Source organism: Pleurodeles waltl, chromosome 6, assembly GCF_031143425.1.
Source record: "Pleurodeles waltl isolate 20211129_DDA chromosome 6, aPleWal1.hap1.20221129, whole genome shotgun sequence".
Taxonomy (NCBI): domain Eukaryota; kingdom Metazoa; phylum Chordata; class Amphibia; order Caudata; family Salamandridae; genus Pleurodeles; species Pleurodeles waltl.
Window position 1 is genome coordinate 1,079,532,221 of NC_090445.1, and position 25,670 is coordinate 1,079,557,890.

General features: G+C 43.4%; 1 protein-coding gene across 2 annotated transcripts in view; it reads right to left on the minus strand.

Annotated features, from left to right (window-relative positions):
- Positions 1–13,724: 13,724 nt before the first annotated feature.
- Positions 13,725–25,670, minus strand: part of IFFO2 (intermediate filament family orphan 2) — a 108,717-nt gene continuing 96,771 nt past the window's right edge. Inside the window, exons 7-9 of one of the 2 annotated variants that reach the window (XM_069240125.1) lie at positions 21,857–21,949; positions 20,926–21,056; positions 13,725–19,681 (exon numbers count right to left, since the gene is read on the minus strand). In XM_069240125.1, the coding sequence (XP_069096226.1) occupies positions 19,576–19,681; positions 20,926–21,056; positions 21,857–21,949 (330 nt within the window). In that variant the 3' untranslated portion in view covers positions 13,725–19,575. The remainder of the gene's footprint in view (positions 19,682–20,925; positions 21,057–21,856; positions 21,950–25,670) is intronic. The other variant, XM_069240127.1, reaches the window with a different exon arrangement.

Here is a 25,670-nt window from a genome sequence, read left to right on the forward strand (position 1 = left end):
CTGGAAAAACTGAGTGGGACAATCAACAATTTTAAGTGATTTTGTAAAAGTCAATGGAGGAGAATTCATCATTACCTGGAGCTTTGTTGAATGCCTTACCATTGATTGCAGCTACACCTTCCTCCTCAGATATAGCCATTTCTTTAGTGTCTGACTGCTCTTTCATTAGCATGGGGATATGTAGATTATGGAAAAAAATAATTTTCATCTCCTGGGGCAGGTCGTTCTTCCTATGTGTAAAGCACTTCATAAAAGGTTTGGAAGTTTAACAAAATGTCAGTTGGATGGACCAGTAGATCCCCATTAGTGTTACATTATACCAGTATGATTCTATTTGATTAAAGCTGCCAGAGGCAAGGTCCCAGCAGCCAGAAATCCACCCTCGTTTTCTCCCTGTTGGTAGTGCCTCTGCCGTGAACGGTAGAGTGCTTTCTCAGCTTCTCTGGTTTACACTTCATTCTATTTAGTTTTAGCTAGGAGTAAACCCTGTAACTTCATTTGTGTAGGAGTTTTTGGGTAGGCCAGTGACGAGTCTCCCATTTGTGCTCATAATTGTAGTCTAGTTGTCTATGCCTTTTTTTCACTATGGCCAAGTCTCCTCATATGCCATTCCTGCAATCCACAGTACCTGGGTTGATGACAGATTTTTGTTGTTGTTCTATGTGGTGCTGTAACCTGGTTTTATCCTAGGGTCTCTACATTTGAAGACATTCATACGCTGGAGGCCCTCAGTGGGGGGTGATCAAGTAAAAGTCCAACTGCAGGTCATCAAGGTCAGAGGCCTTATTAGGCATTATAGAAGTTGCCCCTAAGTGTCTAGCTAGATAAGGCGCCTTTATGAAATAGGTAATCCTGATTCAGACAGTGTGGGAGCATGAGGTAAATGGACATTGGTATAGTAGCTGTCAAGGTTGGTCAGAGCACTATCCTGAATCAGGCCTTTTATACTGTTCTGATCTCTTGATTTTTTTGTGTCCAATTTTCCAGACTGATCTAGAGCCTGCTTTATGACAATATTCCAGTTGTATCCCACCTGGAACTTGGTCTTGCAGAACAAGTTGAATAGCCTGCCTTGTGTGGAAAGAAAATCAGATTTATTCTCCTCAAGATGTTAGTGTGCATGTTGTTTTATGATTATTTGTGGAGCATACTATCACCCGGAAGGGTATCCTGGCACTGAGCAGATGTAAGTCTAATCACACCTAAGGCCTAGTGGGACTATTCCAAAGGCCAGGTCCTCAGCGTCTTGTGGAATTCAAAATAAGGAGTAGGATCTTATGTGTAATGGACATTCCATCCTTTAGGAGAGATTATGGAAGAAGGCTTAGCTGCCAAATCTGTTTTTTTTTTTATGTGTGGGATTTCTGCAAGTCGAAGTCCAGATGAGTGGAGGTGTCTTGAAGGTTTGTGAACGCAGATGTGATTGTTGAAATATGCTGGGACAGTGTTATGCGGCGCCTCAAAAGTGAGATCCCACTGATACATGGAAGGTGAATTTTAAGCTTTGCAAAGATGTAATACCTATCTTTGTTTACCCATTGCCACAGTACTTTGGTCAGTAGTGATTTACTCAATACGATTGCAACCCTTTTCCTGCAAGGTATGAGGATGCCGGACTTCTGGAGCTGGCATCCAATTCTGTACTCACCCAATCTCTGTGCAACATGCCATCTTCAGGTGTTTCTCTGGCAGTGAGGTTTTAGTTGTTTATGACATAGCATTATGTATGAGAATATTGTGCCCAATTGTGATACTTATACTTACAATTAGTGGTGGTATCAAATAAGTGCCAGTGGTCAGTGCATCATTCCATGGTGGTATTTAAGATGTGGTGGGGTATAAAGTGTATTGTGCCCCTCAGTGTTAAGAGATGTAGGTATGTAGCAAGTCCATGACTAAGCGGACCTGAGGACCTCGTTGCAAGTGTGTAAGTGCCACTAAGGTGTGTAGCCTAAGTAATCACTGTGTATGTAGACATGGGGTGTGCAGCCTAACTAGGGGCATCAGCATCTAAAACCATTAATGGAAATACTATATCATCCATATGGCTGTCGTATTTATAGAACTTTGTGATTGAGATCTAGCCTTCGCCTACAGATTCTTTGGTGCTGGTGGTCCACCCTTCATATAGTGTAGATAGTGGTTTTGTAAAGTGTTGTGTTGGCGGTGGTCCACAAAGGTCTCACTCAAAAACTGCGGTTACCCTATGGGCTACTTCATTAAAGATTTCTCTTCACTGTCTTCCCTCCCATCCCAAGCCCTTTAGAGCCCTTTCGGATACCTGTACATCGAGGAATCATAGCATCTGCAGTTACCTTACCCATGTACAGGGCCGCGGCATAAATCATAAAAAATGAAAGGAAGAAATAGGCCCCTGCATTGTCCAAAGACACTGTCCTGATTAAGGGATGATCGAGACTTGCCTTGGGTCTTCGATTCTGAGCATCGCGGTTGCTTGTTTACTTGGGCCTTTTTAGGTGTCAACATTCCCCAACAAAGTTGTTCCTCAGGGTTATTTTCCTCCATTCTTTCTATTTTAACCTCTGCCACTTCTTGTGCATTCGCTTTTGGTGGAACTGTGTTCATATCCACTCCTACGATTTATCTAGAAAAGCTTCGATATCGTTGTATTCTGTTGTGCATCCATCATCTGTGATCAGCATCGTGGCAGGTTCCAGTAAGCAATATTTATTGTCCTTTTAGAAGAAACTGGGGTCAAGTGCCAGGAAGCGTTCCCTCATAAGTCGCATAAGAAAAGTCTGCAGAGAAGTACACCCGATTATTCTCAAGTTGAAAAGGCCAGTGTTTTTTCGCGGTCATCATAATTTCACATGCTTGCTCCTGCGCACCAGTTGCGATGTAGTTCCAGAAGTGGTTTGAATGTAATGTTCAACAGCTATGGCCGCCCAGCATGCAAAAAGGTGTGGATGTTGTAATTTTCCACTTGTACTATAATTGTTGAGATTTAGAAATAGCCCCTCCGACTACAGTCCTCCAGGTCCACGTTTTGTTTACAAAGACTTCATAGTTCTGGGACTCATCCCAACTGCGTGTCTAGTCGCTTCTCATCTGTGGCAATCTTACGTTTCAATGTCATGAGCTGCTTTTTGAGCGGGGTGATGTCTTCCTTAAGAGACTGCACTTCTAAAGTGGTGGCTGTCACTACTGAGGTTTCAGTCCCTATAAAAAGTTTGATGTTCGCCCCTATTTATAACAATTTCGTTAAGGCTGTTTCTTGCTTTTTCAGGGTGACTGCAATCTCTGCAGCTGTGAGTTTTGGTTTAGAGAAATTTGTCACTGCTTTGGAGAATACAAGTTGATGTGCATGTTGGGCCTTCAGCATGTGCGTAATCAAGGATGGAGGATGCGCGCCCCCATGCTTCCCTTCACAATGCAGTTGAATAGTTTGTGATGGGTCAAATAAAACCTGGGTAGGAAGGGGGTTGCCTCCTCATAAAGCCAAGTAGGTTGACTGCGTTTCCCCCCATGTTGCTATGGGGTGTCTTCTGGCTCTGCCATATGTTGGGCCGAGTGGAGTGTTAGGAATAATATCCACATTGATGTACCAGAGTCTTCTTTCTCTAGTACTTATAACACATCAAGGCTGAATATAAATAAAAAACAAAGTCAGAAATAGTGCATTGGGGAAATATCCTCCAATGAAGCAGAAATTATTAATGTTAATAATTGAGCCGGTCATGTGTTTTCTACTTCTAAACCAGGCATAGTTATGCATCCCTCTCCAGTGATTTGTTTTGCAAGTTAATTTAGCAAAACATTAAGGCACACTAACTGACAAATTAGACAAATATTATGTAGAAACGAATTTAATTCTGTGGAGGTTATGTTGGTGTAATAATGGTAGAGACTGGATTTGGCCCTAGGTAAGAAGCAGATCTCTCCGGCAGTCACTTCCAATATGGCAGCCATAGGTGAAGTCCTCTTTCTGTTTCCCTGAGGCGGCACTATTTATATCACTTCTGGAGAAGGCAGCGCTGGCTTCATGCCAGGTCTACCCTTTTGATTCCTCTTGTTGCGGTGCATGGAAGTGCAGAATGGGGGAGGTAAGTGCCGCTAGAATGTCAGTTTGCACCTTAAGTATGCCTGCAGCCTCAACCGTACAAAGGCAAAATAACGCAACTGATCGAGCAGAGAGGGCAGGTTTGTAAGTCTGCATGTTCCGATTGCAATGTCTATCTGTTTGTGATAAACGTGTACCTGCTTGTTGTCTCGTTTTATTGCATCTCATTAAAAGTTTTGCTCCAGTGCAGCGTTCCATTATGCTTCCCTCCATGTCATTCACCGTCTCTGTCCCTCGTGCAGCCAGTCTCTAGGGGTTTAAGCACCTGCATCACTTGTTTAAGCATGGATGTCGCCGGTATAAATGGTGGCCTTCAGGGCCTGCTTCCTGATCAGAAGCCCGAAGGAGATACAGCCATGCACTTCTGCACCAACCCAAGCCCCCCAGGTGGCTGCTGCACACCACGTCATTCCAGCTGGTTGTGGCTGCAGTCTCTTCTACATTTTGGATGTACCTTTCAGCCTAACCTTTCGTGAATTTAAATGTTGTTTTGACTTTAGCTGAAGTCTGGGCGATCTTGGAGCTGTTCTGCTCTTGGTAGGGTCCACTTTAGTGTGGGTGTGTCATCGTGGCTTTTTCTATGTTGAAGTCTTGGGTCTCCCATCTCCAGCTCACATTCTCTCCATTTTTGGTCAGGAAATCTTCCTTTTGAGGTTGGCTCCTCCTCCATCTGTTCTGTGTATGGTTGACTTCTCTACATTCCTGAGCTTGCCAGTAGTATTGCATCAGCTCAAGGTTTCATCGCGAGTCTTTGACTGCTGCCACTTTGGGTTCTCCATTGCCATGGGTTCTTCATTTTGTGCCAGTGCTGTCGGACTGGCTTGGGTGAATGGTTAGATTTATTGTTTGCCCTGTCCCTGGCTGTGGCGCCGTTTTTCTCTCTGCCTTTTTTTTTTCTTATTTCCAGATCTTTCTACAGGGGTAGTGGTCTTACGCTCGCCTCTGGAGACTCACTGTCTTCTGGGTCTAATTATCCTTGTTCTTTGCCTCTCGACCTGTGATTGCTGCTTTTATTGGTGGGTTTGGATGGCCAATTGTTCAAGTCTTATTTGCTTCTCTTGGTTGCATCATCCCTTTTGGAAGGATCACGTGTGTTATTTTGTCAGTTTCCTGGACAGCAGCACTAAAGGTGAATGTGCTTGGAGCTGCCGGGCTGTCACTACTAGTGGCCCACGCCGAGTATGCAACAGCATCTAGGTGTCCTGAAAAGACTTTTTCCACTTCTTGCTTCTGCATAGGGCTTACCATGCTGCCTTTGCCTGTGCATGACATTCTTGGGTCCTATCATTTTCTGGGTGACTGAAGTCAGGTTGTCAGCTTGTTACGTCCCTATGTACGTAAGGACTGAGATGAGGAAGACTGGTGATGATGTAATGTCCTCCTTTCTTACAAATAATCTTTTAACCCTGTTCAAATTCCTCTTTCCTGCCATCGGTGGCTCCTTTGTGGCAGCCCGCCAAGACTGTTCAATGACTCAGAGTTGGTTGGTGATTGGTATTTCACAGGTGAAATCTTGGGTACGGTGCTCTTGAACAGGAGTAGGTCTACAGTCCTGAAAGAAAAGGATGGCACATCCACTGTGCAGAAAAGATAAAACCCCTTCTTTCCAAACATTAATCACCTGTCTCAGGGTAGAACGTGCCTCATATACAAGATCTGTGAGAACAAAGACTAAAAACTGAGACAGGAGGGTTATCATTAGGTAATCAGGAAGTGTTCAATCACATTTATTGTTGTTGACTGTGTCAGCACCATAAGCTCGGCTTTGCCCTCTGGGAGATGCAAGAACTGCCCATTTTTAGGTACCACCATTATTTGCACGCAGAAAAACTGTGCTAGGGCACATGGACAGCATTTTTCATTGTGTAGATTACCTACGTTCCTGTCCCGTGGTGTCCCGCCTCCAATGGTCCAGTTGGCAAGGTTTTGATGTGTGACAAAAACACTTGGTGCAGTTTTGACACAGCCCTGCATGACTCAAAGATCTAAGGAGAAGAGAATCCTGCATGAGATCGAACAGCCATATTAGGTGCAGATCCCAAGGGATAAAAAAAAAATATATATATATATATATATATATATATATATATATATATATATATATATATATATATATATATGGAAAATGTCACTTACCCAGTGTACATCTGTTCGTGGCATGGGACGCTGCAGATTCACATGCTTTGCACATCCCGCCATCTAGTGTTGGGCTCGGAGTGTTACAAGTTGTTTTTCTTCTAAGAAGTCTTTTCGAGTCACGAGATCGAGGGACTCCTCCCCTTTCGGCTCCATTGCGCATGGGCGTCGACTCCATCTTAGATTGTTTTCCCCCGCAGAGGGTGAGGTAGGAGTTGTGTATTATAGTAATAGTGCCCATGCAATGGAGTAAATATGTATGTACATAATGTGGTTTAAAGTGATATATTTTCAAATTTACAAATGTTCAAGATCAACTTCAAACGGCTACAGGCTTCCGGGGAGGCGGGTGGGCGCATGTGAATCTGCAGCGTCTCATGCCACGAACAGATGTACACTGGGTAAGTGACATTTTCTGTTTGATGGCATGTGTAGCTGCAGATACACATGCTGTGCATAGACTAGTAAGCAGTTATCTCCCCAAAAGCGGTGGTTCAGCCTGTAGGAGTTGAAGTTGTTTGAAACAAAGTTCGTAGTACTGCTTGTCCTACTGTGGCTTGTTGTGCTGTTAACACATCCACGCAGTAGTGCTTGGTAAACGTATGAGGCATAGACCACGTGGCTGCCTTACATATTTCAGTCATTGGAATGTTTCCTAGAAAGGCCATGGTAGCACCTTTCTTTCTAGTTGAGTGTGCCTTTGGTGTTATAGGCAGTTCTCTTTTTGCTTTGAGATAACAGGTTTGAATGCATTTAACTATCCATCTAGCAATGCCCTGTTTGGATATTGGGTTCCCTGTATGAGGTTTTTGGAAAGCAACGAACAATTGTTTTGTTTTCCGAATTTGTTTGGTTCTGTCAATGTAATACATGAACGCTCTTTTGATGTCTAAAGTATGTAGTGCTCTTTCAGCTACAGAATCTGGCTCTGGAAAGAACACTGGTAGTTCTACTGTTTGATTCAAGTGGAACGGTGATATGACCTTTGGTAAGAACTTAGGATTTGTTCGTAAAACTAGTTTATGCTTGTGTATCTGAATAAATGGTTCTTGAATGGTAAATGCTTGTATCTCACTTGCTCTTCTTAGAGATGTGATGGCAATTAGAAATGCTACTTTCCATGTTAAGTATTGTATCTCACATGAGTGCATGGGTTCAAACAGTGGACCCATGAGCCGTGTTAAGACAACGTTAAGGTTCCACGAAGGAACTGGTGGCGTCCTTGGTGGGATAATTCTCTTCAGACCCTCCATAAAAGCCTTTATGACTGGGATCCTAAATAGTGATGTTGAGTGCGTAATTTGCAGATAAGCTGAAATAGCTGTGAGATGTATCTTAATGGATGAAAAACTAGCTTTGACTTTTGTAAGTGCAGTAGGTAGCTGACGATGTCTTTAGCAGATGCGTGTAAGGGTTGTATTTGTTTATTATGGCAGTAGTAAACAAATCTTTTCCACTTATTTGCATAGCAATGTCTTGTGGTTGGTCTCCTAGCTTGTTTTATGACCGCCATACATTCCTGTGTGAGGTCCAGATGTCCGAATTCTAAGACTTCAGGAGCCAAATTGCTAGATTCAGTGATGCTGGATTTGGGTGTCTGATCTGTTGTTTGTGTTGAGTTAACAGATCTGGTCTGTTTGGTAGTTTGACATGAGGTACTACTGAGAGGTCTAGTAGTGTTGTGTACCAAGGTTGTCTTGCCCAAGTTGGTGCTATTAGTATGAGTTTGAGTTTGTTTTGACTCAATTTGTTTACCAGATATGGAAGGAGTGGGAGAGGGGGGAAAAGCGTATGCAAATATCCCTGAACCAACTCATCCATAACGCATTGCCCTGAGACTGATCCTGTGGGTATCTGGATGCGAAGTTTTGGCATTTTGCGTTTTCTTTTGTTGCAAATAGGTCTATTTGTGGTGTTCCCCATCTTTGGAAGTAAGTGTTTAGTATTTGGGGTGAATTTCCCATTCGTGGATCTGCTGGTGATCCCGAGAGAGATTGTCTGCTAACTGACTCTGAATCCCTGGAATAAACTGTGCTATTAGGTGAATGTGGTTGTGAATCGCCCAATGCCATATTCTCTGTGCCAGGAGACACAACTGTGTCGAGTGTGTTCCTCCTTGTTTGTTCAGATAATACATCGTTGTCATGTTGTCTGTTTTGACAAGAATGTGTTTGTGGCTTATTATAGGTTGAAATGCTTTCAACGCTAGAAATACTGCCAGTAGTTCTAAGTGATTTATGTGAAACTGTCTCTGCTGAGTGTCCCATTGTCCTTGGATGCTGTGTTGGTTGAGGTGTGCTCCCCACCCTATCATGGAGGCATCTGTCATTATTATGTATTGAGGCACTGGGTCTTGGAAAGGCCGCCCTTGGTTTAAATTTATATTGTTCCACCATTGAAGCGAGGTGTATGTTTGGCGGTCTATCAACACTAGATCTAGAAGTTGACCCTGTGCCTGTGACCATTGTGATGCTAGGCACTGTTGTAAGGGCCGCATGTGCAATCTTGCATTTGGGACAATGGCTATGCATGAGGACATCATGCCTAGTAGTTTCATCACCATTTTGACTTGTATCTTTTGTTTTGGATACATGGCCTGTATTACATTGTGAAATGCCTGTACCCTTTGTGGACTTGGAGTGGCAATCCCTTTTGTTGTGTTGATTGTCTCCCCTAAGTATTGCTGTTTGACACGGCTGAAGGTGTGACTTTGTGTAGTTGAGTGAGAAACCTAGTTTGTGGAGGGTTTCTATGGCATACTTTGTGTGTTGTGAACACCGTTCTTGCGTGTTGGTTTTGATTAACCAATCGTCTAGGTACGGGAACACATGTATCTGCTGCCTTCTGATATGAGCAGCTACTACTGCCAGGCATTTTGTAAAACCTCTTGGCGCAGTTGTTATTCCGAATGGCAACACTTTGGAATTGGTAATGTACCCCTTGGAATACAAACCTTAAGTACTTTCTGTGTGAAGGATGTATCGGTATATGGAAGTATGCATCCTTTAGGTCTAGTGTTGTCATGTAGTCTTGTTGTTTGAGCAATGGGATTACGTCCTGTAATGTCACCATGTGAAAGTGATCTGATTTGATGTAGATATTTAATGTTCTGAGATCCAATATAGGTCTTAGAGTTTTGTCCTTTTTGGGTATGAGAAAGTACAGCGAGTAAACTCCTGTTCCTCTCTGATGAATTGGTACCAGTTCTATTGCATCTTTTTGTAACAACGCTTGGAGCTCCAGTTGTAGAAGATCCATGTGTTGTTTTGACATATTGTGTGTTTTCGGTGGGACATTTGGAGGGAATTTGAGAAATTCTATGCAATAACCATGTTGGATAATTGCTAGGACCCAAGTGTCTGTTGTTATTTTCTCCCATTTTTTGTAGAACTTGGTTAGTCTCCCCCCCCCCCCCCCCCCACAGGTGTTATGTGTTGGGGATTTGTGACGTCGAAGTCACTGCTTGTTTTGTGGAGTTTTGGGACTTTGGAACTTCCCTCTACTTTTTTGGAATTGTCCCCCTCTATATTGTCCCTGAAAACGTCCCCGCTGATATTGGCTCTGATAAGTGGGCCTTGTTTGTGAGGTTGTGGGTTCCGTGCTTTGTCCTCAAAACTGTGTTTTACGAAATGTGCCTCTGCTCTGTGGGGAGTAGAGTGCGCCCATGGCTTTGGCCGTATCAGTGTCCTTTTTAAGTTTTTCGATAGCAGTGTCCACCTCCGGCCCAAACAACTGCTGTCCGTGAAATGGCATATTCAGCACGTCTTGTTGTATCTCCGGCTTGAATCCTGATGTAGTACGCAGCCATGCATGTCTCTGTGTTGTCACTGCTGTGTTTACAGTTCTAGCACCTGTGTCTGCCGCATCCATTGCTGACCGTATCTGATTGTTCGAGATACTCTGTCCTTCTTCCACCACTTGCTGTGCTCTCTTTTGGAACTCCTTGGGCAAATGTCCTATAAAGTGTTGCATTTCGTCCCAATTAGCCCTATCATATCTGGCCAACAAAGCCTGTGAGTTGGCAATACGCCACTGGTTTGCTGCCTGTGCCGCCACTCTTTTCCCTGCCGCGTCAAACTTACGACTCTCTTTGTCTGGAGGTGGTGCATCTCCTGAAGTGTGTGAGTTCGCCCTCTTGCGAGCTGCCCCTACTACCACTGAGTCCGGTGTTAACTGTTGTGTGATGTACACGGGGTCTGTTGGTTGAGGTTTATATTTTTCTCCACCCTTGGAGTAATGGTCCTTCCTTTTACAGGCTCCTCAAACACTTGTTTGGAGTGTTTTAGCATTCCAGGTAGCATGGGGAGGCTCTGGTACTGGCTGTGTGTGGACGACAGTGTATTAAATAGAAAGTCGTCTTCAATTGGCTCAGCATGCATGCTGCCATTATGAAACGCTGCTGCCCTTGGCACCACCTGTGCGTAGGCTGTACTATCCTCTGGTGGTGACGGTCTAGCTGGATAACAGTCGGGACTGTTATCTGACACTGGCGCATCATAAAGATCCCACGCGTCTGGATCATCCCGACTCATCCCTGTATGAGTTGGGGATTGCATCATTGGTGGAGTGGCTACCAGTGATGGTTGTGGAGAGCGTTGTGGAGATGGTGGCGGGGTTACTTGTTTAGCCACCTTCACCTGTGGCTGCTTGTCTTTCTCTTGGAAGGCAAGTTTTCATTTCATTCGAATCGGAGGGAGAGTAGTGATCTTCCCTGTTTCTTTTTGGATGTGGAGCCTTCTTTGGGTGTAATCTGGCTCCATTGTCTCTAGTTCCTGTCCAAATCTATGTGTTTGCATTTGTGAGGACAGGCCTTGTTCCTCTGTGTAGGAACTTGATTTCGGTTCCGAGGCCGGATGTTTCGGTATCGAAACCCTTTCGACTGCCTTTTTCGGCTCCGACGTCACTTTCTTGCTCTTCGGTGTACTGATTTCTCAGTGCCAACTTGTTTCGGTGCCGCTCTCTCGGTGCTGAGATTGCTCTGACCCGGCGTCTCGGGGTCGAGTCTGCTCTGACCCAGTGTCTCGGGGTCGAGTCTGCTCTGTGCCGGTATGGACTGGAGTCAGATGACTTCGACACATGCATGCCCTTTTTTCTGTGCCAATGCCCGGTCACCTATTTTTTGGGTTAAGCCATGGCCTGTTGGCGGTGGCGCCCCTTGGGCTTTACTGGTCTTTACGTGAGTCTTGTGTATCGACGTCTTACTCACGGTTTTCGGTGACTGTTCAGGATCGACCTCTTCTGAGTCCGAATCCTCGATGGAGAAGGCTTCCTCTTCTTCCTCCATGTGTTTTTGTCCTGTCGGCACTGACGCCATCTGTAGTCTTCTTGCTCTTCGGTCCCTTGAGGTCTTTCTGGACCGAAATTTTCGACAGGCCTCACAGGTATCCTCTTTGTGTTCTGGCGACAAACACAAATTACAGACCAAATACTGATCTGTATAAGGATACTTGTTGTGACATTCGGGGCAGAAGCGGAATGGGGTCCGTTCCATTAGCCTTGAAGAGCATGCAGTCGGGCCGACCAGGCCCCGCCGGGGAATCGAAAACCCGAACGGTCGCCGGAGCTCTTCAAAATTCGGTGTCGATCTGTTGTAACTAACCAGATACCGAACGCAAACAATACCGTTGAATATTCCGAGTTTTCACTAACTTTCCGAACCGAAGCGCGGAGCGAAAAGGAACACATCCGAACCCGATGGCGGAAAGAAAACAATCTAAGATGGAGTCGATGCCCATGCGCAATGGAGCCGAAAGGGGAGGAGTCCCTCGATCTTGTGACTCGAAAAGACTTCTTCGAAGAAAAACAACTTGTAACACTCCGAGCCCAACACTAGATGGCGGGATGTGCAAAGCATGTGTATCTGCAGCTACACATGCCATCGAACATATATATATATACACATATACACACACAATGCCCTCTAACAGTTGCTTGTTTGCAGCAACCTTTGACTTGATTGGACTTTATCACCCAGAACTCAACCCTTTTGTAATGTAATCAGTCTTCACCTCAGGACTGGATAGGGAGAAGCACTGACGACTTGAGCTGCGATCATGGATGCAGAAAGTATGCCTGTACCACGGCACTGGGGAGGGGCATGAATACTTGTATCTTGTGGTGGTGCATGCATGCATGCATGTCAAAGACACTCAATTGTGCACAGATGCTTGACTGGTCAGCACATATAGATACTGCTTCAAAAACACTTATCAAATAAATTAATGTATACTCTCGGTTCACTCACAAGCACTACTATTGGGTGGTTTAAAACTTCGTCAGAGAAAACAAGTACTTGAAAAGACAATAGGTCCGGAATTACTATGCTAATGCATGGAACATAAGCCTAATAATGTTGCACAAATAAATGGCGACTATTAAAAGCTCCCTATTTGCCCTGTAGTCCGTAATGCAGTTCTATGTAAGCACTGAAGACGAGGTGGAAGGATATAGCGAATAGCTAATAGCATTAGGTGAGATGAATATACTACTGGGCTGAACGATGATGTGATTGACAAAGCCTCAAGCCAATGGCTGAGAGAGTCTCAAAGAAAGTCAACAGTTGAATTAGGTAGGCCCAAAGCCCTCTTTATGTATACTGTATGCAACAGGTCTGCATGTCAGCTTTGCTGTCAAATCATCAACCCAAAGAGAGCACTACAGGCACTCTTTATGAACATTAAAAAAAATAAACTAAAAAACTAAAGAACAAGCTTCCAGCTTCTTCATAGGCTGCTTCGGGATATATCAAATAATGTACCCGATGTATGATCAACTGCAGCCCCAGTCCTTGGCTTGCTGTGGAGTAACTGCTGTATACTTTTTCACCTTCACAGGACCTTATTCTTTACTCCGTGCCAGCGATGGTTCGGATGTCGCTTTCTGGCAGTGACAGTGTGTGTGAAAATGACCACATGGTAGGGTAGGGAAACAGTCCCTCCTCAAGACAGAAGGGCATACCCCTCTAGTCAAGCAACTGTTCTGGTAGAAATCCCAGTCTAAGTTTTATGTTTAGATTTTTTTAAACATGAAAATATTAATTTATATTTAACATCATTGTATTTAATTTACCATTTTTTTCTATAGGTTTTTATTTTAAGTCTCTACCACCATTATTTTCTCTTGGGAGTGTTTTGCAGTATCTGTGACTGGCCATGTGTGGTGCTAGACTTAATACTATTTGTTTTTTAGTCTATTAACTTACAGTTGTAAATTTGACTCTATTCCCTGTTTCGGAAGTGGAGATGTGGAAGTCTAAATATTCAAGTAACTTTAGACTCCGATTTTACAAATTGCCCAAAGTAGTAGAGTTACTCAAAAGTGTAAAAGTAAACTCAAAAGTGCAAGTTACCTTTGTAAATAGCCCTACCAGTATTATTTTTGGCTGATCTACGATGTGACTGACAATATTTCAAGCTAGTGGCTGAACTTAGTACAGCAATGGTTATATATTTTAAACAATATGTACCTATAGGGGGAAAAAAATGAAAAAGAGAAGCAGGCACCAGAGTAAACCAGATATTTTGGCATTTATTAATATTTTCTTTTAACCAGACACCATAACCCATTGTTCTCAACAAGCTTTGTTGCATTACCCTCTTCACAGAGAAGCCCATTTTGTAATGAGACTTAAATGAAACATTCATGTTTTGAAGATTCTCAGAGGAGCTGTAGGATGGGCAAACACCAAGTGGGAGACAGCATAATGGGAGGAGTCCATGCATGCCATTCCAAGGCCCATCCTTTTCAAAATAAAACTTCTGAAATAGGGTGGGGGAGCAAAGGGGGTGGAAAGTGCTAAATACTACACAGTACAAAATGAAGCCAAAGGTGTGTAAATGGTACAAATTGAAATTGAAACAGCTGCTATCTGAACAGACTGCTCCATATCAATAACAACTCAAGGAACCCAAACCTCAACGATACACATACCAATCAGCTTTTTTTTTTTTTTTAAATATATCAACTGGTGATTGCATTTGAGAAGAGAAAAAAAAAAAATCCTAAAACAAAATTTCCAGAATTTAGCTAATACGCCAGCATGGTATTAAAGACCAAGTTAAAACTGGCGGGTTTCCCATCCATTTACAGCTCTCTTCGAACCCAAATGAACACAGTTGTAACATGAAAACTCACTTCTCCAAAAACACAAAGCAATTAAAAAGATAAACATAATATTTACAACAGTACACAAAAACGCAGTTCAGTAGTCTGTTTTCAAGCTGATCTTGTAATTGGTCTGTGGTTTTAATATTTTGAACAAAGATCTCTAGGTCCCTTCATAAAGGAAAGTGGGTGTGTGTGTGCGTGTGTGTGGGTCAAAGTTCTAACACTCCGATACATTTTACTCGATAACATGCTCCTGAAGCGAATATGCAATGTTACGAAAACACTGTGTGGCCTGAGGTTTATATTATATTCTGTTTATAAGATCATAGGTCGTGAATTAATAGGAGATTTGGGGGGCAAAAAACATTCTTTCACTTGCTCAAGAGGTAGAAGCTATGTAATTGGCAGTTGGTCAAATAGGTAGAATTTTGTCTCATGGAGCCAGGTGATCTTGCTTCCCATAAATTTCATTTGAGGTAGAGGCAGAAGGGGTGAAAACATTACTTTCAATGCGGGCTCCAGAACAAAAGCAGCTGTCCTTGACCCCAACAGATATTTTTTTCTCCTTGCTGTTGGCTCCCTCCAACATTGAAATAAATCCCTAATTAGGGGTGAAGGGTTTAACAGATAATGACCATTTGAAAAAAACAATACTAGTCTATGGTCCAATCCCCAGTGTTCCTATAGGTGACCAGTAAGACAGGAAGCGCTCCTGGGAAAATGAGGAGTTTTGTCCTTGCATGTAAGAAATGCGTCAGGTGGGACCAAATTCTACGGTAGCTTTGGCTTAAGATATTCCAACCTAAAGAGCAAGAGAGCCACTACATTTCCGGAAAAGATGCAGTGCAGATCTTCAAACTGACGTTTTTATAGCGGTCATCTATGTATTTTAAAAACATGTCATACAATGTACACTACCTTATTGAAGTGACCCAGATTCTTTGATCACAAACCTTATAAGTGCTCTGACAGTAACCCTCCCCCTCAATCTAGTCACCTGAAGAGGGTTACAAACATAGAAACAAGAGACCATGAAAATACTTAAATGAAAATAGCAATATTTTTCAGCAAAATTGATTTCTTTTGAGTTCGAAAAAAAGTTATAAAAATAATAGGCTATATACAGTATTCACTTTATAAATAGATTATCCTTAGCTTAGTTTTTAATTTCTTAATTCTTTTGTGAAGCCCATTGTAATCTTAACTTTCTTCTTTTTTGTGAACTAATACTAAACCCTCCTCTACTCTGTAACCCAAGTCTTTGGATTTTTCTTAAAAACATGCACCCACAAATATTAGAAATACGTTCAGTTTTACAGGGTTTTGTGTTCAGTTTTTATATAAAAACCCATTCTCTGTAGGTTCTATTACGTTGCTACAAGACACAAAAATGCTTTGGATTCCGTTTTAAAAAAATACAAGTGAAAACAAATTGAGTTCTCGAGTTAAAATTCTAAAAAAAAGTGTCAATATGACACTGACTCGATAATAACAAATAAAACAAGTATTTACAGTTCTGCAAAGACATTTAAAAGATTTCCAGCATTTTTTGTAATAATTACTTTGCTTTCTAGCAAGCTGTTTGCAACAGGCTGTGGTGGAGATGCCTGCACATTTGGGACTCCAGACACTTTCTGTGGATCATTAATAACAGGAATCAGCAAAGTGCCACCTGCTGGTGCCGCTGACCACCAGCGCACTGCAGCAGTTGATGCCAATGACCATTCGCTGCGTTCTACCAGCAGGTGTATCCTATCATCGTGGCATTCCAGAGGATTCCTCGCCAACCGCCAAGGCATTACGACAGCAGGCTCATCTCACAACCAACTCATGTAACGGATGGGGGCAACCAAGACCCAGAGCCATCGAAAGCCATGCATCCTGCAGCTACCCAAAAAGAGGACCAGTTTCACGTGGTGCGGAGACAGGCACAAGGTGCTCAGACATCTAACTTGTCAGAAAATTCCCCGATAGGCCACTGCCTGGTGATAGCTGGGGCTGTATCAGGCACACGTCAGGCAGAGCATGACAGATTGAGTTAACCGCGGCCGTAAGGGACCTACCCATTCCCAGGTAGGACAGATGATCTCGGAGTGAGGAGTGCTAAGGCTGCAAATAAGACAATGAAGACTTTAGACTCAGCAAGTTATCTGGATCCCTTCACCAAATGCACAGGCGACACCACTGCAGACGTCTAGGACCACAAAGCACATAGCAGCTGAGTGGAGCAGGAAACCACCAAATACCCAAACTAGAAACCCCCTTCGACAATGTTGAAACCAATCCCATTAACCAAAAGGCTGCTTTTACCATCGTTTTAAACCCACTCCTTCCACCCACAATCATTTAGGCAGGCCCTGCTTTGGCTACAAAATGAGAATGAAAGCTTTGGAATAAAGATTTGTTGCCTTACCCACATCAACTCTGAAACATTCTATTTGTAAAAGGCCACTAAAGGTAAGAAAACTAAAAAATACATTTGCAAAAAAGTCCCTTTTCAAAGTCTACTGCAGAAACCCTGTGGTATCGTCTCAAGTTCAAAACACAAAAAAGAGAAAGTACCATCTCTGCAGAACTGATTCAGCATTAGCCTAGGGCAATCCAGAGCTCTTTTATCGGAGGATGGAACACCAGCTTCGTTTTAGGGCCAGGGATAGCTATTCTTGAACAGTTGGTTTTTGTCATCTCTGAAAGATAGTTCAAGTTCCTTAAAACCTGGAAGCGACTGGAAGACGCATTTGACATCAGTAATTCTGCACATACAGTTTGTGGGAAGTGGCCAAGAATAAAGAGGGAATATGTTGGTCAATGACATGTGAGTTCTGCTATTTACCATGTGATAGTCTACCTAGACCAGTGAAGGGTAGCATGAAACACCTGATTAATTACACTTTTCATTTCAGTCATTTTTCTGGTGAACTCAGCTATTAAAAATAAATAAATGATGTGCAAGTTTATGGACTTTTTTCTGCAGTGACATCCAACTTGAAAAAAATGTTACATTGTAGTCTATGAAAATATCAAGCAAGTCAACCAACAAGGTGTGTCTTTACATATTGAGGTAATCGATTACAGAAGTGGTATGATCTTATGTCAATATCCACTGCCTCGGGACATGATCTAATTTAGTTATATAATTAGCTATGGTACACGTTGAGTGCTTATGGTTTTGTGAGGTGATCACCCACTCCCGCAAATCATAGGGTAATGTCTTATAATATTATACAGGCATTCTAGGCATGGTTTTGTGAGGACATAAGCAACAACACCACGACGAAGAAAGAGCTTGTGATGCATGAACTACTGCATCTAGAGATTCATCAAAGCCTTGTTTGTTGTCTGGAAGATCGCAAATTGGGGTGTTAGGCAAGGTCAACTATATTAGTCAGCAAACTGTATTGCAACAGATGCACTAGGTAGCTCTGCCGAGTCAGATGACTGAGTGAAAGTGACATTACTGCCACCTCATTCACCACTAAGGTTTCTAAACTGGTTCTGAGGTTGATTGGGTTGGCTGCCTTCTGGCTACACCAGTAGAACCTGTGGGTCTTTTTCCAGAGGATGGATGCCTGGGTATTGCACCAGGAACATGAGAGCAGTTACTGTTCTAGTCATCTCACAAGAATTTGCGTGCTATTGAACAGCCAGGGTCCGGACAGTTAGTTACATACAATGCTTACTGCATTCGTTGCAGCCAAATGCAATACATGTGAAGAGAACACATAGTCCCACTGGGTGGGAAGCGAAAGAATCCACTATATACATGCTAATGAAAGAACCGTGCCAGATTTTGTGAATGCCTTTATGATCAGGAGCAACTGAGAAGCAGCAATTTGTCTGCAGAACACACGGATGGAAGGAGACTAGTGATGTTGGCCAACTTTGCTCCTTCAGGTATGCAAATCAAGTCACTGCGCAAGGAAATCATGCAGGCCTGGAGCCAGGGACAACATAATATGGCTTGTGTGCGGCTCCTTGTGCGATATGCCTCATGGGAGACAGTGCAGAGGACAAGAGCTTTTTCCTGGGACTTGGAAAAAGCCAACTCAGATGTTCAACAACATTCCAAATACTACTGATTACAACCTGACCCGCTCCTCCCAACCTTTAGACCCACTGACAATGGCCATGCCTGCACCTTGGCAGCTGCTTCTACAATGGTTATATACTACCCTGTATGTTTAGATGACCAAAACCAAACACCAATGGATTTGGAGAAAATTATTTGAATAATGTTTGAAACTAACCCATTAGGGTAGGCCTTTTTTATTACTAAATATAATTGCATTAACTTGGACCAAAAAATTCCAAAACTGCCAAAGTGACTTACAAAAAAGGGCACAAGAGTAGACTTGATGATGGATGTTTCAGAAGAAAAGCCAGATCCTGAAGGATTCCGAAATACTACTCAATTCTATTCACCGAAAAAAACAAGTTAAAAATAAAACGCAACAAAGACATTTATAGAACAAATAATAACTGTCCCATTAATATTAAAGGCATCTCCCAAAATCTACTTCTGAGAAGGACGCCTGGTGTGCAACGCAGAGGGCCCCCATAGAATAGAGTGTGCAGCAGTACAGAAGGATTCCTTCCACCAAAACAAAAGCAGCAAGGAGGCGGCAAGGGTTAAAGGCAGGGGCACAATATGCAGAAATAAGGCCAGCTTATTGCATAGTAAGGTAATAGTGTGTGATACACCACAATTGCTCAAGAGTTAGAGACAGGGCTGCACCGCAGCTGTGAACCTGGCGTTAAGGCTTCCGATGAGTCCTCCTATGTTTGGAAGGTTCCTTCACCCAGTGCAGACCTTAATGTCAGTACCCTTTGGGTACACTACCCAACTGCTGAGCTGCAGATGCCCAGCCTCCATTCTTCAGCCACCCTCCGCGGCAGGGTTCTCTGCTGGTGACTTGAGCAGCAGTCTTGTTCTAGCTTCAGGTGGCCTACCCATGCACGCCGACGCCTGCACCATTATCCCTTGTAAGAATGTCTATTGGTAACATCGCTGATGGCTCAGCGTGGGGAAAAAGGCACATTTTTAAACACCACGTTCACACAGAGTCTTGATGGCTGTTGCAGCGCCATGTATAGGAGAACTGAAATTTGCAGCACCGACCCCAGAAAGTGGAGGACTGGGAGAGGTCCCCAAGACGCTCATTAGAGGCATTGTTTAAAAGTCTCTTTTCCTGATGGTTCTTCGTATGGTTTTCACCTTCCTCCTCATTGTCTATTACGGAACGGTGAGGCCATCAGCTAACGGAGTCCTCAGCCTCTCCATCCCTGTCAAACTCGTCCTGGATCTCATCTGTGTTGCCGGAGTCGCTGCTTGCCACAGAGCAGGCTGTCGGAGACTCACTGCGGAAATAGTGAAGAGAAAGTGTTACTCAGACTTACAGGTATAAATAAAAGCGCAGAAGGCAGCCTGTTCCACAGCATAGGCTTTCACTCAGAAAGGTTCAGTTTGAAGCAACTCACACTATAAAAGCTGCAACTATTACTTTGAAGCGATATTACAATATTGAGGTGATTCACTCAATTAACCAGAAATCAAGGCAGTTTAATGGCAGATTTCTGTGTGTGAATCTGCAACATCCACTTTTATGTGCTGTTGCACGTTTCAACTTGTCTCCTGAACCAAGAAATGCAAAGAGTGCGTCAGCAAGTTGTGCTTTACAGGTAGCTTTCCCTTTTTTCCAGGTAGAAATCTCATATAAACTATTACAGTTGCCCTCTGGACGGTGAACACAGATGGAATCTGCAAAATGGGTGTCTGGATTTGAGGCGAATTGTTAGGTTCGAGTTGACAAGTCCAGTCAACAGGAACATTAGTCCACCTAGGAACCTTGGTTTGTGGAGGCCTGGAGAAAGCTTTTCAAACATAATTCCTCACACTTAAACCCACGCATGCTCTCGTGAGCATGGCGGCCCAACCGGCTGTGTCACTGGGGAACGCCTTTTCGAGTCCTAAGCTTTGATTCTAAAAGACGCTTTGAGGTGTGTTGGTTGAATTAGTTCAAATGAAGCAAAAAAAAAAAAAAAAAGTTTAGACCCTCCAGAATGTACAGATGTCTTTTTTTTTTTTTTTTTTTTAAGATAAGTGTTACCAAAGCAGAGTCTTGGAGACATGGGGTCATCGCTCTAAAGTTGGCCAGCTGCTTTGAGTGTGGAGCATGCATTCGCGCTCCTCTCCTACAAAACTATTCTGTTTTACCTTCATTTCTTATAGTAACAGTGAACACAATATTACGCATGTGGTGCTTTTCCTCCCATTTGATTTTGTCTCCGATTCCCATCCCGTCGACACAGACAGGCTATTGCACTGCCCTGAATCCTGGAGACTCAAGCACCATTCATTGGGTGTACTCAGATGACTTACTGCTTGAAATTCAGGAGTCAGTGAGGAGTAAGTTGAGAGTAAACCACACTTACAGAATACTTTTACGAATCAGGTACTACTGTTTCGTTGCTCACGAGCTGTCGCTTGGATGCACACGTGCTTGAACAGATGACAGTTGCCTGAGGGAAATGCTGCTGCAATGCTCATCAGCTCCAGTATTGCCAAGAACATATTGCCAGTTTGCCAAGTAGTGGCTCCTCACCTGCCCGCAGAGCCTTTGATTAACCGGCGGCACGTTTCCATCTGCACGTCCAGGCCCCGTTTCATGCTGCACATCTCCATGTACTCATGCAGGTGACGGTTCATGTCGCTTTTTGCTGTTGCCAGTTCCAGCTGCAATTGTGACAAGAGAAAATTCTATCATACTTCCACTAAAAGTTGCCAACTGCAACATGAGTGATCAAATGCTCAACATGTGCACGCCATCACCACAGGCATCTGAGACCCAGGCTGCTGCATGCGCCTAACACTGGGTGCTGCAGTGGCACAGGCCATCGCTCCGGAGGCACCCGCCGCCACCCCACGTTCCGGAGGCACACGCCGCCACCCCACGCTCCGGAGGCACAGGCCGCCACCCCACGCTCCGGAGGCACAGGCCGCCACCCCACGCTCCGGAGGCACAGGCCGCCACCCCACGCTCCGGAGGGACGGGTCTCCTTGATCCAGCGGCACAGGCCAACACCACCCACTGATCCAAAGGCCCTCAGCATTGGATGGCTATTTTATAGAACATATTTCTTGCTTCCATGTCCTGACCCGACCCATCCCTCCTTCCCTCCCTCCCTCCTGCATCCCACACCTCTCTACTGCTGTAGGGCTGACACTGCTTCAGATGATGTGCATGACTGCTTATGTTTCAGTCATTAGCAGTATCCGTCTGCATCATCGATTCAGACACAATCGTCCCATCTACAGCATATCATTAGGAGTGGGCAGCTTATATTTCAGGCTATCGAGGGCCACGGGAAAACTAAAATTAAATGCCCCCATAATATCAGAGATTTAGGCACATGCCAACGCAATGTGTTGCCAGCATTCACTGGCACCCACAACAATCCTGAAGCACGTTGCACAAGCATCACATTCCCTCCCACTCCCCTTCTTCATCCCGCCCAGGGACCCGGTCCACTCACCTCAATCTGATCAATTGTTTCCTGGTATTCTTTGTCTCTTGTTTTGAAGAAAGATTCTGTTTCATGGATCAAATTTCCCAGGTTTTCCTCCTGCTAAATAGATGATGAAAGACGTGAATTAGTACACAGAGCCAGTGGGCTGGGGGCTCAGTTACAGCACCCAGCGGCGCAGGAGGATTAGCTCAGCGCAGAGCACGCAAAGACCTCCTTCTGTATATCAATGAATTCCAAAGGAGGCTTTGTGCATAGGCATGGGGTATATTGGTACTGTAGTTCTTAACCTACTGGTGTGCCTCTTTGGATACCCAGAAAGAGACCAAGCACAGGGTCTACATGAGAATTTTACCCCGAGTTCAAAGCTAGACACATTCAAATATCAAACATCTATTTGTGCAGATCTCTAGAAAGATACTTCACTGCAACGAATGAGCTGAAAGCACATGTGTATATTATAAATATATATATATATATATATATATATATATATATATATATATATATATTCATTCATTCATTCAAGACTCTGCACTACACTGCATCACAGACGAAAGGCAGTTAAAGAGACGGCTCAAAAAGATGGGACTTTAAGCCCCATCAGCATTTATTACAATAAATTCTCTCTCTCGTTAAAAAAAACTGACAAAAAAAAAAAAAAAAAAAAACAGGTTATGGTACAATATTAAACAAAAAAAAACAACAAAAAAAAAACTGAAATCTCCCACCGCGTAAACTTTCATTTAGCGAGATGTTATATTAGGATACAAAACCTATAAAGCACTGAAACTGGCCAGTCATGGTAAGCAGCGCAACCATCGTTTCCCCAGGCAGGGTTCGTAATGTCACTGATTGTCAATGATTACAGGGGACAGATCTCATTTCGACGATCACCAACGTGCAATGAGTGCATTCAACATGGTCTTTGGCCAGTCCCAGCACCCAATGCTGAGTGCCCAATCCCCTTTGGTTGAAGGGCATGGCCTTCAAACAGGCCCTTCTTTCAACATACCTACCCTGCGAGGTGAACAGGCATGGATTTCCACCAAGCCCAGTGCAGGTACCATGCACATTATGAGCACTTGGAGGGGAGGGGGCGGCATTATGATTGCTTTGCTTGACATAACTGATAACCTTCAACTGATTTTGACTTTAATATTTTAGGATAATGTAATGGATTTTTTTTTTTTTATAACCCACTATATCCACTTTGGAATATCAAACTAGAACGATCATTTAAAAATATAACGTTTTTAGTGAATCATTTTGTAATGATCTTTTGATCCCAGCTCATTTGCCACGGCCTCCCCAGCTTACTGTGAATGACCTTCGGAAATGTACTGCAGGATCTGGCCCGGTGCTTAATTTGTAAATAGAAAGGTGCCGGTGCCCAAAGCCCTCCTCTTAAACACGCGGCTGCTGCAATTAAAATGTGTGAGCACGAAATACTGAGGCAGCGTAATCAAGAAGTCATATCGGTCCAAATAAAGCCACTCCCTGCCCCTTCAGCTCACTCTTGCAGCTTTCTACTTTCTCCCTTTACAATGCTTTTTCATTTTTCTCTTCCTCCGTCGTTCCCATATGTGTCTTTTGTTTGCAGCAAATGCATGAGGCAGAAGAATAAGCCCCGGCCCTCAAAAATAAGTGCTGGTGCTCAGCACCGGAAACAACAAGCACAAATTAAGCACTGATCTGTCCACAAGGCACGACCTGTACCCAGGTTCTGTATTCCCTACTCTTGGCGGCAGAGCCTACTGTGCAAAACTTTTGTTTATGCACTTTGATCATGGACAAAGCCAGGGCCTTTGTACACAGCCAATATTTACTTCAAATATACCCAGTGCCCACTCTGCACAGACTTCAGCTACACGAAATGGGCCTACAGCCTTCAGCTGTGCGGAGGGACTTTGGCCACAGGAAGTGGCCACGTACCAAGGCCTACGACCACTCCGCTTGGCCAGTGAGTCTGCTGATCATAAAACTCACTCATGCGTTGCCAACTTGCATGAAGGATGTGGCCTTCGGCCAATCCCACACCCAATCCGTGTAGCCCTCCCTCAAATCCATTAAACACTGCATTTGGACATATGTATGAGGTTCTAACAGCAGAACACTGCCTGCGACCACACCCTGCACCCATTCCCATTGGCTGCACAGCCCGCTGCACTTGAATTGCAGCTACGCATAGTGGCTATCTACTCAAACCGATGCCTATTGCCATGACCTGTGACACACTGTGTAGCCCCAGTGCCTATGGTACACAACCTCTTGTCATGTGCCGGCTCTGATCATAGGACCAGGCCTACAGACTGCCCAGAGCCCAATTCAACTGGTCATAGAGCCTTCTAAGGTTCCAGAACACAAACATTAGTTACATGCCCCTTTAAAGTGAATGATTCATTTGAGTTTTTTTGCAGTTCTGTAACCAGCATCGAACAAGGTGTGGAACTGGTTTGGATTTCTAAAAAGTGGCGTTCTAACTTACACATTTTCTGTCAAACGAACACCTATTTTTATGGCGAGTTTGGCTAAATGTATTCACTAGATTTTGCTGTATGAGAGCAAATATTCCTATGGGCCCTGAAATGTAATTTTTTACAAATGTTTTTTTACCACTTCTGGAAAAATATACATAAATATTGACATGGTACATTCAGGTTAGAGTTGCTAATTATCTGCCAAACGGTGGCCAAGTTATTAGGAAATCAAAACAGGCAATTTCAGTTTAAAGTGCAAGTTAACATGTGAGCAATAGTGACCCTGTTTTTAATAAATCATGTAGTAGACAAGTGTATGCCTGTATGCGCACGTGCATACACACGCGCACACACATTTCCCTTGAGATGCACATCCATTGTCGCTGAAAATACGGACTGTCCAATAAAACATGGTATTTTGAACACACTGCGTTATTTGGAACACATGTGGGAATAAGCATCTAGTCATCCAGTTGTTAACACACTATAAATGGAAAATCCATTAATATTATATTACATCTTAAGGAGTCCAGGTAACTTGAGAAATAGATTGCAGAAGGACCTTTTGACTCTGATTCTAGTTACATACTTTTGTTTCAAACTTCTACATGTGATAATAAAAGACCATAGCACGACCCAACACACAAACTACCCAAAAATAACTTATTATAATTGAGCGACTTTTCCCCAACATGAACTTTTAAGTTATGGGCCCTTTCTTCACTCAACAATGGCATATTCCTTACACTTCGTTCATGTGCATGTACGGGAGAGCGAAAGGAAAACCGAAAAGACAGAAAAGAGGGACAAACAAGAAGGGCAAGAGTGTGAGCGGCTGTTGCTACATTGCTGTGTTTTCAAACCCTGATATTTAAGGGTTTATCATCATTTCACTATTGGTTACAGTATTTCCAACAGTGTTGATGAGCCCAGAAAACTATATTTTCCTACATGTTATATATAAATAAAGTCTTAATGAGTAATAATGCCACATTGGGCTTCAGGTGACATTGTCAAAGAACTCATCTTTAACTTAAATTTTCAGCAGGTCAAGACAACCATGGAATTAGAGGCCCACGTTCCACAATAACCTGAGCTGTATGCTCTAGATCTCCTGACCGGGATGTTAAGTTTCCATTTCACCAAAGAAGAGGTCATCCTCAAAGATCATACTATGTTATTAAGATCACACTATATAATAAAAATAAAAAAAAACATGATAGATAATCTAGAGTGATATGTTCCTCTAAATCATCATGGGATTCGAGGGGCTATCCTGGGCTGCTGGTCGAGTTATCTCGGAGCTCCAGAGGGTTTAGAATTGCTCTACCAGGCCCATTACA